This window comes from Martes martes, assembly GCF_963455335.1.
Source record: "Martes martes genome assembly, chromosome: 2".
NCBI lineage: Eukaryota > Metazoa > Chordata > Mammalia > Carnivora > Mustelidae > Martes > Martes martes.
This window is the reverse complement of record NC_137889.1, coordinates 180382902-180397905: the sequence shown is the minus strand read 5'-3', so window position 1 is coordinate 180397905 and position 15004 is coordinate 180382902. Positions and strand designations below refer to the sequence as shown.

At 46.2% G+C, this 15004-nt stretch overlaps 1 protein-coding gene across 1 annotated transcript in view; it reads left to right on the top strand.

The window, feature by feature from the left end:
* Window positions 1–15004, top strand: part of USP46 (ubiquitin specific peptidase 46) — a 53303-nt gene that overhangs the window by 14264 nt on the left and 24035 nt on the right. The window contains exons 2-4 of the mRNA XM_080795438.1: window positions 8924–9004; window positions 11496–11709; window positions 13124–13353. Of these exons, the coding sequence (XP_080651564.1) occupies window positions 8924–9004; window positions 11496–11709; window positions 13124–13353 (525 nt within the window). The remainder of the gene's footprint in view (window positions 1–8923; window positions 9005–11495; window positions 11710–13123; window positions 13354–15004) is intronic.

Below are 15004 nucleotides of genomic sequence, written 5' to 3'. Positions count from 1 at the left end.
GAGAGAGAACGAGAGTGCGCGCATGAGTGGGGGGAGGGACAAAGAAAGAAGGAGAACCCAAGGAGTTCCACACTGAGCGTGTTGCTCGCTGTGGGGCTCGATCTCACAACCCTGAGATCATGACCTGAGCCAAAATCAAGAGTTGGATGCTCCACTGACTCGGCCACCCAGGCTCCGCTGGAGCCTGTGACTCTTGATCTCAGGGGTTGTGGGTTTGAGACCCACGGTGGGTGTGAGAGGTTACTTTAAAAAAAAAAAAAAGTCTAAAAAAATGTATTTTGTTACGCGTTCTTGTGGTAGGTTCTTTTTCTATTACATTGTTTTCCTTATATAACTGTCAGTAACTAAAAATTTACAAGGTAGAGCAGTAAGATCGCACATTATTTCATTATTAGGTATAAAGTGTTTTACCCCTTAGAACTCATTTCTATTTTATTTTAAAGATTTTATTTATTTTTGAGAGAGCGAGAGAGCACAGTAGGGGAGAGGGACAGAGGGGGGAGCGGGCTCTCTGGTGAGCGGGGAGTCTGATGGCAGGGCTGGGATCGTGACCCGAGCCAAAGGCAGACACTTTAACGGATTGAGCCATCCAGGTCCCCTCATTTCTACTTTTTGATGCTGTTTTCTCTTTTTACCTTGTTAAACTTAATATTATTTTCTTCTCCTGCTTGGCTAAAGGTTCACAGAGCTTAAAACCATTTGGGGCAAAAAAAAAAAAAATCCGTTTTCCTATTGACTACATCCCAAGTTTTTCCTGACTTCCAGCCTCCGTTGTACATTTGCTTTAAACAGGTTGCAGTGTCCTGTAGAGATTTTACAGAAAAGGTCAGGTGTGCTGCTCACTGTGGCTATTTCATGGGGTGCCTTGGAGTTAGGAGTTTGTGTCTTCGTGACCTCTTCAAGTTTTCCTTCTGCCATTCTGGGATTCTCCTGACCCTCCTTGAGAGTCAGAATGGTTTCGTGGTCGGGAGCGTCCTGGGGTGAATTCAAACCCAGTTCGCCACACTTGGCTGTACGAACTTGGATAAAGTTCCCTACCGTCTCTAGGTCCCAGTCCTCTTACCTTGAAATGGGGACAATAATGGCATTCACCTCGTATAGTTAAATGGTGAGGTGACGGTGAAAGGAGTAAAATACATGTCCCGTCCTGACGGCAGTGACGGGCGTAGTAAGGATGGTGTGTGTTATCTTTTGTTGTTATGATGGCTAATTATGCAACTCCTCCGTAACCATCCCTAAATTGTGGCAGGTGGCTCCTGACTCATCCTGAGCTCTCAGGCTGTGTCACCTCATTTTTGTTTCACTCTCTCTGGGAGGCTGTGAGAATGACCTTCAGTCACCAGAAGTCAGGAACTACTAGTCCTTGTGAAAGCTCGTTCTTGGTGTATGTTTGTACTTTGAAAACTTAACTTGATAAGTAGAATGGCCTTTTGAACAGAGACCTAAAAATGTGTTTTCAGCCAACAACATTCACTTTGTCATATATTTTAACCCTTGGCTTATTATTAAGGGCTTGTTCTCTGAGTACTCAGAAAATCCTTACATGTTGTTTTTGGCCTTTTGTGTGTGTGTCCCTTCTTTGTGCAAACTCGAGCGAGGCTGCCTATCCTAGGATGCAAAGAAATGGGCTGTCCTGAGGTGATCTTGGGCAAGGAGGCTTACTTCTCTGGGCCTTGGTTTTTTTTTTGTCTGTGAAATGGGTCTAGCTGATCTCCAGGGACGCTTCCTGGTCTCTGCCGTTTTCTGCTCAGGCACTCCCATATGATGGCGATAGTCTCATCTGCTTTTATAGACCTCGTTCTGATTGTATCATTCTCTGGGGCGAGATTCTGTGTCTTTTTTATCCCCCCGTGGAAGACGTTCTAATATGCTTTCCTTATAAACTGCTTTTAAAACAGCTTTGAAAAGAAACACCTTTTCTCTGTGCATCTGAGGCATCTACGATTCACCCTTCCCGGTTGTTGTTGTTTATTTGCTGATTTTGTAGCCCCCCTCGGCAGTCGCAGAATTGCTCTCAGAAGGGCTCTGAAGAGCTAACATTACAGTCTTCTTGTTGGAACTTGTCCCAGCCCAGATTCTATTTTTAATAAAGTGTGGCACATTGTTTTTCAAAGGCCACCAAATTTTTTACTGATGGAAATAAGATCTTTGTGCTTCCATACCTCCAGACCCTGTGATTTACCACAACAGATTGGGTTTTTTGTTCAGCATCTGGCCTTGGAGCAATTACCCTCCGTGCCTCCCACTCCGTCTTTTGTGCTTCTGCGCGGGGTGCGAGCAGGAACGCAGGCTCCCGGCTTTGTAGGCTGCCTTGCCGTTGACATAGTGCTGATGACAGCCTGGGTTCTGCTTGACTCTCCCTGCCCCTGGAGCGGTCAGATGGGCTGGACACCAGCCTCCCTCCCCTCTCAGCCAGGAAACCGAGGCCAACAGAGGAGAGTGACCAACACCAAAGGCAAATTCCTACTGGGAGGAAGAAAATGGCCAAATGCACTCTGAATTATGTGCTGTGGGCTTTAGATACCTGGTCTGCTGGATATTAGTTTGCTAATTTTTATTAAACTTTTTGTATGACAAAAATAATACATGCTCAGCGTAAAACATGTAAATGGCTGAGAAGAGAACCTGAAAAGCCCCTTAGTGATCCCCCAGCCCCGCGCCTAGGCCCTGGGGAAGACATGAATGATTTCTGCGGTATTCTGGAAGGGGCTCCCTTTAGTGCAGGGGCGGTGAGCGTAGGCAGGCCTGGTCGACTGTGTTCACGTGTGGGCCTCAGGTCGAGTGCTGGGCACAAAGCAGGGCTCGGCGTCTATTGATGAAATGAGCTACATTTCCAGTATCGGCCTACGCATCGTCGCTCTCTAACATGCTTTAACTTACTACTGTATCTTGGACAGGTTTTCATAGCAGTACCTGTGTGGCAACTTTACTGTTTTGTTTTGTTTTTTAAGATTTATTTATTAGGGAGAGACAGAGAGCAAGCACACGCAAGGGAGCGAGAGAGAATCGTAAGCAGATTATGAGCTCAGGGCAGAGCCCGACACGGGGCTTGATCCCACAACCTTGAGATCATGACCTGAGCTAAAACCAAGAGTTGGATGCTTAAGCGACTGAGCCACCCAGGTGCCTGTTAACTTTACTTTTTAAATAGCTGCATGGGACTCCGTCATATGGTTCACTGTAACTTTTTAACCAGTTCAGATTGTTTCCAGCTTGTTTTCTGTTACAGACCTTGCCACAAGGACCCTCTGAGACATTGCTTGCTAGTTGTTCCCTCATTATCCATCTTCCATTTCTATTTTTTATTAAAGATTTTATTTATTTATTTGACAGAGAGATCACAAGTAGACAAAGAGGCAGGCAGAGGGAGAGGGAAGCAGGCTCCCCACTATGCAGAGAGCCCAGTGTGGGGCTCCATCCCAGGACCCTGAGATCATGACCTGAACAGAAGGCAGACGCTTAACTGACTGAGCCCCCCAGGTGCCCCTCCATTTTCCATTTCTAATGTTAGCTAGTCATGGCTGCTCAGGTGAAGACCACCCTTGCCAGCCTCCCTCGCAGCTAGGTAGGGATGCCATACGGGTGCCCCACGTGGGAGGCAGGGCTTATGTGGTGGAAATTTCCTATTGCTGCTGTGAAAAATCACCACATACTTAGTAGTTTCAAATGACACATGTATGCTCTTAGAGCTCCAAGGTCAAAAGTCCTGAAATCAAGGTGTCAGCCAGGCTGCACACCTTCCAGAGACCCTAAGGGGGGCTGTATCCACTTGCCTTTTCCACTGCCCACGGCCCTTCCCGCATCTGCACATCCCCTCTCGGAGCTCCGCTTCTGTTGGCGAGTCTCGGCACTGACTCTTGACTCTTGTCTCCTTCCTCTGTGGACCTTGTGGTTACGCCGGGCCCACCCAGATAATCCAGGTCATCTTTCCATCTCAGGATCCTTAAATTAATCATACCTGCACAATCCTATTTGCCCCGTGGGGTCACAGATTCACAGCTCCAGGGATGAGGGTGCAGACATCGTTGAGGGGCCGTTCTCCTTTCCATGACAGGCACTCCCGGAGCCTGGGGGTGGTCAGTGAGGAATTCCCTGAGAGCGATGATGGGGTACAGCTGGTGAAGAGGCTGGGGAAGAGCCTTCAGATGGGGTGGGGGGGACGGAATTTGAGGTGTGCTGAGGCATGTGAGGAAAGGAATGAAGGCTGTCGTGGCCAAGTCGTGGGTGGCCAGAGCTGACCCCAGAGACAGCAGGGGGGAGTTGGTGGTTTTAGAGTAGATTTGTATTTACAGAGAATACTCATGCTGCCATGTTGATGTGGGGTTAGAGGTGGTACATGGGTGTTGGCGGCCACTTTGGACGCTGTCATAACTCCGGTGACAGATGCTGGTGGCCTGGCCTTGCTGGCAATGACAGGAGATTAAAGAGAAGCAAATGGCCCTGAGAGATGGAAGGAGAGAGAACCCAAAGACAGGGTGGGTGGGTCAGGGAAGGCCCCCAGGCTAGATCTAGTCTTGGCCAGAAAGCAGGCAGCATTGTCATTTACTCTGTGAGGAAACACCAGGAAAGGGTTGGATTTGGGGGGAAGGAGTAAGGGAAGCCCTAGTTTGGAGTAGACTGATTGGGAGCGCCTCAAGCCATTGGAAATGTCTGTACTCATCCAGTCTGAATGAGCTCAGAAGTAAGTTTTCTGGGATGAAGATGAAGTTGGAAATGGTAGCTGCTGCTTGAGGTCCCATGAGTGGTTATTGCCCAGACCCTAGAGAGCGGCATGGAGAAGAGGCCTCAGTGCCTGGAGAAGGCCAGCCACTCAAAGTGTGCCCTGGAGTTGGCAGTGTTTGGAGCACAGCAGGGATGAAGTGGGGGTAGAATCCAGACGAGAGATGTGGAGGTGAGGAAAGAGAGACAACCCTTCAAGAGTATTACGGACAATCTCTAACAAATTGTATTAGTGTCCTATTGCTGCTGTCGCAAATTACCATAACTCAGTGCCTTAAACAATCCGGATTTACCATTTTGCGGTTATGGAGGTCAGAGCTCTGCAGTGGGCCTCCCTGAGCAAACATGAAGGTCGTACGGGGTGAATCCTGCCTGGAGGCTCTAGCAGAGACTGTGTCTTCCCTTTTCCAGTTTCTAGAGGTTGCCTGGGTTCCTCGGCTCCTAGCCCCCTTCCTTCATCTTTGAGATTGGCAAAGGCCAATGGAGTCTTCACACATGGCATCACTCCGATCTATCATTCTGCTTCCGTCTCCCACTTTTAAGGTTGGTTGTGATCACTTTGGACCCACCAAGAGAATCCGGGACAGTCCCGCTATCTTAAGGTCAGCCAACTGGCAAATTAAATTCCATCTACAACCCGAATTTCCCTTTGCCGTTAAGGAAATATAACCACAAGTTCTGGAAATTAGAACATGGACTCTTCAAAGGACCATTACCCTGCCTGTATACGTACATTTTTTTTTTTTAAAGATTTTATTTATTTACTTGACAGATATCACAAGTAGGCAGAGAGGCAGGCAGAAAGAGAGGGGGAAGCAGGCTCCCTGCTGAGCAAAGAGCTCGATTCGGGACTCAATCCCAGGACCCTGAGACCATGACCTGAGCTGAAGACAGAGGCTTAACCCACTGAGCCACCCAGGCGCCCCCTGTATGCGTACATGTTGACGTGTAAACGGAATGGTGTAAGAAGCCCCACTACCCAGCACTCAGCTTCAACAACGAAATTGTATCCCCACGTCTCCCCACCTCAGCACTGGATTTTTTTGTTTTTGTTTTTAAAGTTTTTATTTATTTATTTATTTATTTATTTGAGAGCGTGTGCAGGCATAAGAGAGAGTGCACAAGCTGGGTGGAGGGGCAGAGGGAGTGGGAGAAGAAGGCTCCCCGCTGAGCAGGGCTTCATCCCAGGACCTTAGGATCATGGCCAGAGCCGAAGGCAGACGCTTAACCGGCTGAGCTGTTCAGGTGCTCCTCACCACTGGATTATTTAAAACAAATCTTAGATGTTCTATCTGACTCGTTTGTCGTTTCAGAATAGAGAGTTCTTTAAAGAAGAGCTGTAATGGGATGGTGACACTGGGGAAGGTCACTGGGGGAGAGGTGTGGGAGAGTGTGCGTGCATGTATTTTTACTGGGAGAGGCACCGAGGCATGCTAAATTCTTCACGTTGACCTTCAGAGCCCGGGGCAGAAATGACATGGTGTAAACACCTGCCACGAGCCTTTACAACAGGCATGTTCAATTCTGATGGGAAGGATCTAACCGTAGAGGAGACATCAGCTTGGACAAGAGAGAGGTCTCCTTCATTAACAGAGGGACACGGGTTGGAAGGTTTGGGAGTGAAATTAAGGGAGTTCCTCCCTGCTGGTTTAATTTAATTCAGTTAATTTTTTTTTTTCCTGTATTGAGTTGGAGGCCAGGGAGCGGCACAGAGGAGATCTAGGGGATGTGGAAGTTTTGATGAGCTCTGGGAAAGTTGGAAATTGTCGTCGTGGTGTGGAGAATGAGTGCCCTGAAGAGACATTGTTCGAAGTGGGACCTGTTCAGGACCACTTGGGTGAATTCGGGTGAATCCAGCCAGCTTGGCTGTGTGACCCCCACTAGCATTGCACATCTGTGTGGGGGTGTGTGTTCAGAGAAGGTGGACAGTTTCATTCTTGCTGGGTTAGTTTTCCCTAGGTGGTGTGCCTGAAGGACAAGGTGTAGGTTGTTTGTAAGAGCCGTGGAAGTCATGATCCCTGGGCTCTAAGCTGAATAAGAAAGAAGGGGAGTGAGAGGTTCTGGGGAGCACATGGCGCTGTGGTGCTGGGATGCCTCAGGAAGCCGGCAGCCAGAGCTGAGCCTGAGTTGACGTCAGGGTGGCGAGCAGATCCGGAGGACGTCTCTGGGAGCGAGGTGCGAGAGTGGAGTGGAAGAAAAGACCGCTAGAAAACAGGACAGCTAGTTACAGAGAGAGCGGACTGTGGGACTGCTCCCCCACATGGGGATGGAGACCACCCCGATGATGGCAGGAGATGACGGTAAAGGTGGGTCTTCTGTGAGTGGGTCAGCCAGGGGAGGAGACAGGAAGGGCCATGCAAGCACTGGGAGGCGTGGGCCTCAGAAGGACAGTTGTTTTGAATAGGTTTTTTCTCTTAAACTTTGCCCTCCGTATGAATGATCACCTCCCCAACTCCCCCTCCAATGGGAAAGTATTAAGATAGGTTGAAAGAAGCAGACTCGATCCAAGAATTCCTGAATAGCAAAAAGCACGGATCAACTTGAATATATGGCTGCCTCGTAAAGGGGGATTTAATGAGCTCTGTCTCGTGTGCTGTACTTTTATATCTGACATTCCTCCTGGGCTCTAAGCCATATATTCTAATGCTGCTTCCGATATGGCTGTGGGGGTATTTAATATGCATTATTTGTATTGATTTATGATTGAGTTGGAGCTTTTTTGAAAGTTGTTAGTGATTTTGTCTATGCCATAAAATCCTGCTATAATATGCTAAACATTATTTAAAAGATTCGGCATTGGGGCGCCTGGGTGGCTCAGTGGGTTAAGCCTCTGCCTTCGGCTCAGGTCATGATCTCAGCGTCCTGGGATCAAGCCCCATGTCAGGATCTCTGCTGAGCAGGGAGCCTGCTTCCCCCTCTCTCTCTGCCTGCCTCTTGGCCTGCTTGTGATCTCTGTCTGTCAAATAAAAAAAAAAAAAAAAAGATTTGGCATTATATATGGGGTTGCATTATTATGAAAGGTGGTGAAATCTACACACACACACACACACACACACACAGTGAAACTGTTGAACACACAGATGACCACCGAACTCAAAGTCTCAGAAGATAGGAAAAGGAATTCAGAGTGGTGGGCCATATCATGGACCTAGGAGACATGGGAAAACACTTGGCCCTTAGCAGTTTGTTCGATGTGGTTGCTCTCCTAGCATTTGTTAAGATCGTGGACTCCCAACTGTGACTCCTGGGTTCAGGTCCCAGCTCTGCCATTTATAGACTGTGGTCCTTGGGCAGATTTTTAACTTGTAAACTTTATGTTCCTATTAAATGGGGGTTATGATAGTACTTACCTGTAGGATCGTTGTGAGAGTCAATAGCACAGTCCCTGGCACATAGTGGGACTGCCCAGTAACTTCCCACTGTCTTGTTGGAGCATTAAACTTGACTTACCAATTTGATGCATTTGGGAAGTGTTGGGTTTTAAAGGGTATTGCTCCCTTATTCACGATATTCCTTGGACATTTCACTTTCCCAGGTAAGGCTCTCCCCCACCGCCCCACCCCTGACCACTCCATTGAAAGCGTCAACTGTCCACACTCCACCCTGCCTCCATACTTCTCCCTGAGGTCCACACCCTCATTTCCGAATTTATTTTTTCGTCTCGGCACTCACCACTTTCCAGCGTATTGCCTAGCGTATTTGCTTTTTCTTTCCGGCTATCTTCATCCGCTAAAATGTGAGCTCCGTGAGAGTGGGCTTCCTTGTCTGTTTCATTCACTGTTGCAGTGCCACTGCCTAGAACAGTGCCTGGCCCATAGTGGGTGCACAGTAAGTCTTCATCAGAAAGGAGAAATGGACTTCGAGAGTGATGATATGAATCTTTAGACCACTAAGTATTATAAAAGCTGTCGAGCTTAAACATGTTTTATTCACAAGTTCTTAATGATAGTTTGCTTCTTTGCCGATCAGACCAACTTTCCTGTTAGAAGATCATCGAAGCCACCAAGTAGATCAGGTTTGAAGGGATGATTAGGTTGGATGAGGGGAAGAATTAGGCTGACATTATTAATTCATTTGCTGATTTACGTCTGACATGTTTTTTCCTAGCACGAACATCACCAACCACCATGAGGACCCAGGGATCAACAGAGGAGGGTCTGTTGTCCATTTTACCTACAACAGAACTTTTCTTTTTCTCTTTCAGGGCACCAATGCCTCTGCTCTGGAAAAAGACATTGGTCCAGAGCAGTTTCCAATCAATGAACACTACTTTGGATTGGTCAACGTAAGTATTCAAAAATTATTATTTTTATCAAATGTTTGAGAGCATTTGAAGCAACTTAATGGTAGTTTTCCTTACTACCAACTTTTAAATAATTGTTCCTGTGCCTTAGTTCCTAGGAATGGCACATGTTGGGAAGGGAGAAGTTTAGTCCAGTTTTTAAAAGTGTCAGTTGTCCAAGAAAAAGGGTGTAATTATTGCCTTGTTGGGTTGGATTCTCATTCCCCCCCCCCCCTACACGATTTCCTTTGTACACATAACTTTCGGAGCAGTTTTGTTAGACTTTATGTCCAGATCAGCTTGTATCATCTGGACGAGCTACTTGGGCAGTCTCTGTTTCAGTCCACATCAGTACAGCCAGAGTGTTAAAGGTGTTACCAGCTCATCCCCAGTAACTGTTTAACCATATAAGTTGATGGTGGTACTTAAAACAGGGGTGGGTCATGAGGGGAGAACTGGGACCCGTGGATCGCAAATTCCTTGGCCCCATTTTGTCGGTGCTCGGCAGTGGCTCCCTTGTGTGTGGCCACGCTTGGCAGGCTCTGCTTCCTTGGTAAGTTGATCCTAAGTACTAAGGCCATATTACCCGCTACCCTTGTGAGCTTTCTTCCTCACCCGATCCTTCCCCCTCTGGCATGGAGGTTTTCCACACACCAGGTGTTAACTCCTAAGTACCCGGTTTTCAGGAACAACGGCTCTGAGCAGAACCTGCCCATACCCACGTGTCGCAAGTGGTAATTTCCACTGGGGAAGCTGGAAATGTTCTCAGTGAGTGACTGCCACGTGTGGCTCATGGAAAGAATGTTGGCTTCGAAGTAATACCCACCGAGTCTAAATCGTGCCCATGCTGTTTACCAGCTGTGTAGTCTCAAGCAAGTCACTTGGCCTCTCTGAGCCTCCATTTCCCCAGCTGTAAAGTGGAGACCATGCAACCTCTATTTCGTGGGTTATAGTGAAGGATCGGTGAGAGCTCCTGGTGAAGATCCTGACAGGAGTCTGAAACACACGGTGGACACTCCATGAATGTTAGTTCCTTTTCTTTCCCGGGAGTCATCCCCTGGCTCGGCGCCAAGTGTTACTGAAGAGTGTCTAGGTCCGGGCGAGGCAGTGAGTCGAAGGGCAGAGGATGCACAGGAATATGGGGCGTTGTGTGGGCGAAACACTGACTCCTAATTTTATTAGCTTTTTCTAGTCATTATGCACAGGCCTCTGCTTAGCTCTGTGAAGATAGTTACTCAAGTTGTAAGAAATTCTGCCTTTGCTAGGGAATATACGAATGGAGAGAAAAGAATGAAGGCCATTTCCTAGTTTGTGGAAGCGTTGTGAGATTAAATGTATTAATAGCTTCATTTATGTTCACTTCGAATGGTAATTCATGAAAGTTCCAGCTTCTCTTTAAAAAGAGGTTTGTCTCCTGTTACATAATTGTGTCAAAGTAGATTAAAGTATGTAAAAATAGGAAATGTTCTATCTTAGCACACGTAGAAATGTCACATTAAGTATGGCGGAGCATCTGTTTCACTCTTGGGAAAATGGCACACCAGCCAACAACCAGTCTTGAGAAGATGTTCATGTTCTATTTTAGTCTTACGCAGCGTCTTGAAATCTATGTTATTAATCTTGTGATTTCTTTATATTTTTCCCTTTTCGTTTTCCTCTGTGTGGAAAACTCTGAAGGGATAGCGATAGTCCTGGCTGTGTTCTGCCATGGAGTCGCAGACTATGGAAAATCAGTGAGGCGATGGCATTTTCCCTCTTTGATCATAATCTGAGTGTCCGTGGTTCTTGAGAGGAACAAAATATTATGGCGTGGGTCCTCGTGTGAGTACGTAGGAGACCAGGAACCGAGTGCTGTCGTGTTGGGACACTTGCCATCTTGGCAGAAACCAGACAGAGGGTGACTTAGGAGCTGGAGGGGAAGAGGCTGATGGGATGACCTAGGGGGCACCCCTCTTTGCCTCCGTTGCTCTGGAGTCAGTGAGGACCTGCGTTCTGAAGCGATGCACAGGGGCCTTAGAATCTTGACGGAGAAGAACTAAATTAAGTTCCCGTGGAGTTAAGGTTGTTTCATCTGAGCAAATGGTTCCTAGTTCCTGGGTTTCTTTCTGATGTGGATTTTTATTTTCTGTCCTAATGGTTTCCATGTGTTGCAATGGGACCTCTCTTAGCTACTTGCCTGGGTCGCCATATTATGTACCCCCACCCCCCGCCCTTTTTAAGCACCACAAGGTCTCCTTAGTTGGTTTTTTTTTTTTTTTTTTTTTTTTTTAAATCGAAGCTCATATCATTTTAGGGACTTTTATGGGCCGGAGAGGCCCCAGGTGGATGTAAATTTCATTCCTTTCCCTGGTGCTCAGATTAGTCCCGGGTGCGGCGAGTGGTTTGCTAGTCTCTCACGTGGGGAGCAGGACGCTGCCCTGGGGGATCTGGGCGGGTCCCGGAGGGTGGGCTTCCGCGGACCGTGAGCTGAAGCGCCCCTGTTGTCCCTCGGCAGTTCGGAAACACGTGCTACTGTAACTCCGTGCTGCAGGCCTTGTACTTCTGCCGGCCGTTCCGGGAGAATGTGCTGGCCTACAAGGCCCAGCAAAAAAAGAAGGAAAACTTACTGACGTGCCTGGCAGACCTCTTCCACAGCATCGCCACGCAGAAGAAGAAGGTTGGCGTGATCCCACCAAAGAAGTTCATCTCGCGGCTGAGAAAAGAGAACGGTGAGTCCTGGGTTTAAGGGTCCGAAATACGAATTCATCGTTCTGTGGCTCCCCCAAAGAACTTTCCCCTCTGCCTTTTTTTTTTTTTTTTTGAAAGGGAAAAAAAAAAGTCTGGCCAACTCGAAAATCACTTTTTTTTTTTTTTAAAAAGAAGATGTAATTCTCCATTTCCACCCTGTTAACATAAAATAAAACTGCATAAAAAACATGCGTATACATTCAGATTTATCATTCCATTTTGGAATGGTTTTTTATTTGTTCCACCTTGGGAGTTGTTTTTTCTGGGTAGGACCTTTGTGAGAGAGAAATTGCCCAAGGCAGCCTTGTAAGCAGAACGCTTGATAGGAATACATAGGTTGATGCAATAATTGAATAAAATAGTACTCATATAAACTTGTCATAAGTGATTAAAGTAGAAGTATATTTTCTAATCAGAGCCTTGCTGTTTTAAAAATAATACCTCTGACTTTTGCCTAAGACAATTGAAGGATATTAAATTGGTATCTTTATGTTATAAAAATGTCCTGTTGTCACCTGATTTTTTTTTCCCCCTGGTTTTTCTATCTTCCTTTTCGGGAAAAGTGGTAGTAGAGATGAGCTTGTTCCGGAAGCTTCGCATTGGTAATTTCTACGACTAGAAATAGTTGATACAGCAACTTGTGTTTATCCTAGATTCCAGCCTTACTGCAGCAGACTTGCACAGTTAATCAGATGTTTGTTTTATAAAGTCTCATTTAATTTGATTGCTGTCTTTTAAAGTTGTTGTAGTTTATATGTACCAGAATAAAAATAATCTGAGCAGGAAGCAGAGCACTCCCGAGTCTCGTCGCGAACATGATTAATAATGAAGTTTTCCAGCTGCGTTCGCCTCCTGATTGTTTGTCCTTATGGCAGGGAGCAGCAGTAGGCTTCTGGAATCCTTTGTATTTGGTTTCAGACTCTGTCAGATACAGGGATCCCCCATCTCCCATATGTGTTTCCTTTAAGCTGCTTCCCGTCTGGGCCAGGGTGTAAGATGATCTTTGGGAAGAGACCCCAGTTGCTCTAGATAAATTACAGAATGAATAATGGATCGTTGGTGGTCACATCATATTAAGTATTGATATTTTATCAGGGAGTGTATGAAGTAATTTCTGGGGTTTCCTGTAGGATAAAAATTCTGGTTGCATTTTATATATGGGATGACTTTAGGGAGCTAGGGGAAGTGTAGTTCTTGGTGGGTGGTAGAAAAAAGGATAAAGAACAAAAATTCTTCCAAAGTTTACCCATTAAAGTTGCAGAATGGAGATGGCTCTATGTGATACCCGTCCAGTTGACATTTCAGTATAAAAATTGAAGTGTGCGCGTAAAATGAAGCGTTTTGTGTTTGCTTTTCAAGAACCGGAGATCGAACTAATAACCTTCTCTTTTCCAGATCTCTTTGATAACTACATGCAGCAGGATGCTCATGAGTTTTTAAATTATTTGCTAAACACCATTGCGGATATCCTGCAGGAAGAGAAGAAACAGGAAAAACAAAACGGAAAGTTAAAAAATGGCAACATGAATGAACCTGCAGAGAGTAATAAACCGGAACTCACCTGGGTCCATGAGATCTTTCAGGGAACGCTGACCAATGAAACTCGATGCTTGAACTGTGAAACTGTAAGCACTGGGAGGGTGTTCGTGGAGCTGGCATGTGCCTGTTTGTCCAGGCTCTGTTGGGCATGAGTGTGCTGTGGGCTGTAGCACCTGGCAGTTGTCTGAAGCAGATGCAGACGATTCTGCTGATGTCTGTGAGCCCCGGGGGCAAACTTTGGGAAGCGTGTCCCCATCCAGGGTGTCTCAGCTGGCTAAAGCAGACGGATGAGGGCACAATCTCAAAAACTGAATTGCTGTGCGTCATGGGCAAATTGGAGGGTCCGTGAATTGACCTTCACCAGTTACCTTGAAAAGGTTTTGGTCACTCAGAGGTCATGTGAGACGTAGACTAAACCATCCCCCCTACTTAAAGGAATCAGCCGTGGGTTGGTGAACTTGACGTTGGAAGTCGGGCTTGGCTTTTGATTCCGCCACAGTTCCCTGGGCGTGCGGGCGAGTCCCTCCCAGTGCTGTTGCCAGGGCCTGGGAGGGGTGTGGGGGGGCTCATGTGTTTGGATGAGTCTGGCACACAGTAGGCTCTTCCTGTAGTTGAATTCAAAGACACGGTCTCCAGAGCACGAATGACTCAGGATGTCACGTTTGCTTGGTGTCTTTGATTTAACCCTGTGAGTGGCCTCATCATTTGGTGGTTAAAAGCCCACTTTAGAGCCAGGCTTACTAGGTTCGTATGCCGATTGTGCCGTGCCTTAGTTATGGGACCCTGGGCATATTTATTACTTGGCCTCTCTGTCTTCACTCTCCTCATCTGTAAATTGGGTACCATGAGAGCACCTATGTCATCGAGTCGTTTGGGAGGATGAAATGAGTTAATAGTTGGAAAGCAAACAGAGCCTGTGTGCCAGTGCTTGGCACATAGCAAATATGCAATAAATTGTCAGCTCTTATTATGTACTGTAACTACTAACAACATAGCAAGTCTCTGAGTTCATTAGCAGTCTCTCCGTTTCTTCACATCGCTCAGAAAAATTCTGTAGGATTATGTGCATCTTTCTGGAGGAGGGAGAAGAGTACCTCTCATTAGTTTCTGCAAAGAAACTAGGACCCGGAAATGATTAAGAAATGTGGATTTGAGTGGGAGGCTCTTTGTTTTTTTGGCAGTCTTTCTCCTGTCCTTTTAAACAGTTTTTGAATCAACGTCCTGATTTGTTCATTGTAGAAACAGCTAGAAAACATAGCTAAGCAAAAAGAGAAAAAAAGAGAGTAAAGGTTTACCAGTGATCTCCCCACCCAGAGATGATGAATTTGTAACATTTTCTAAAAATTGTGATCACATTTGCCCAGAGAGAACCGCTTGAACATTTTGAGATACATCCTGCCAAAACATTTTCTACACATACTTTTCTATCTAGAGATTTTTCCTTCTGTCCCTTTATATTTTATATTCCGGTAAAATCCAAATGAGTACAGAAGTAGAAGAGTAGAGTAAATCCCATATGGGCATTACTACGACTGTTAACACGCCGGCCCATCTCGATCATTTCTTGTTTCATGCCCCCTCCCCCACCCTTGCCAACCTGGTCATTTTTAAGCAAATCTCAGAAAACTCATCATTTCATTTATAGTTTCTTCACCACTTTGTTAGAGATCTCTAAAAGGTAAGACATCTTTTTTTTTTTTTAAACAAAAGTACTTTACCATTATCACACCTAAAAAT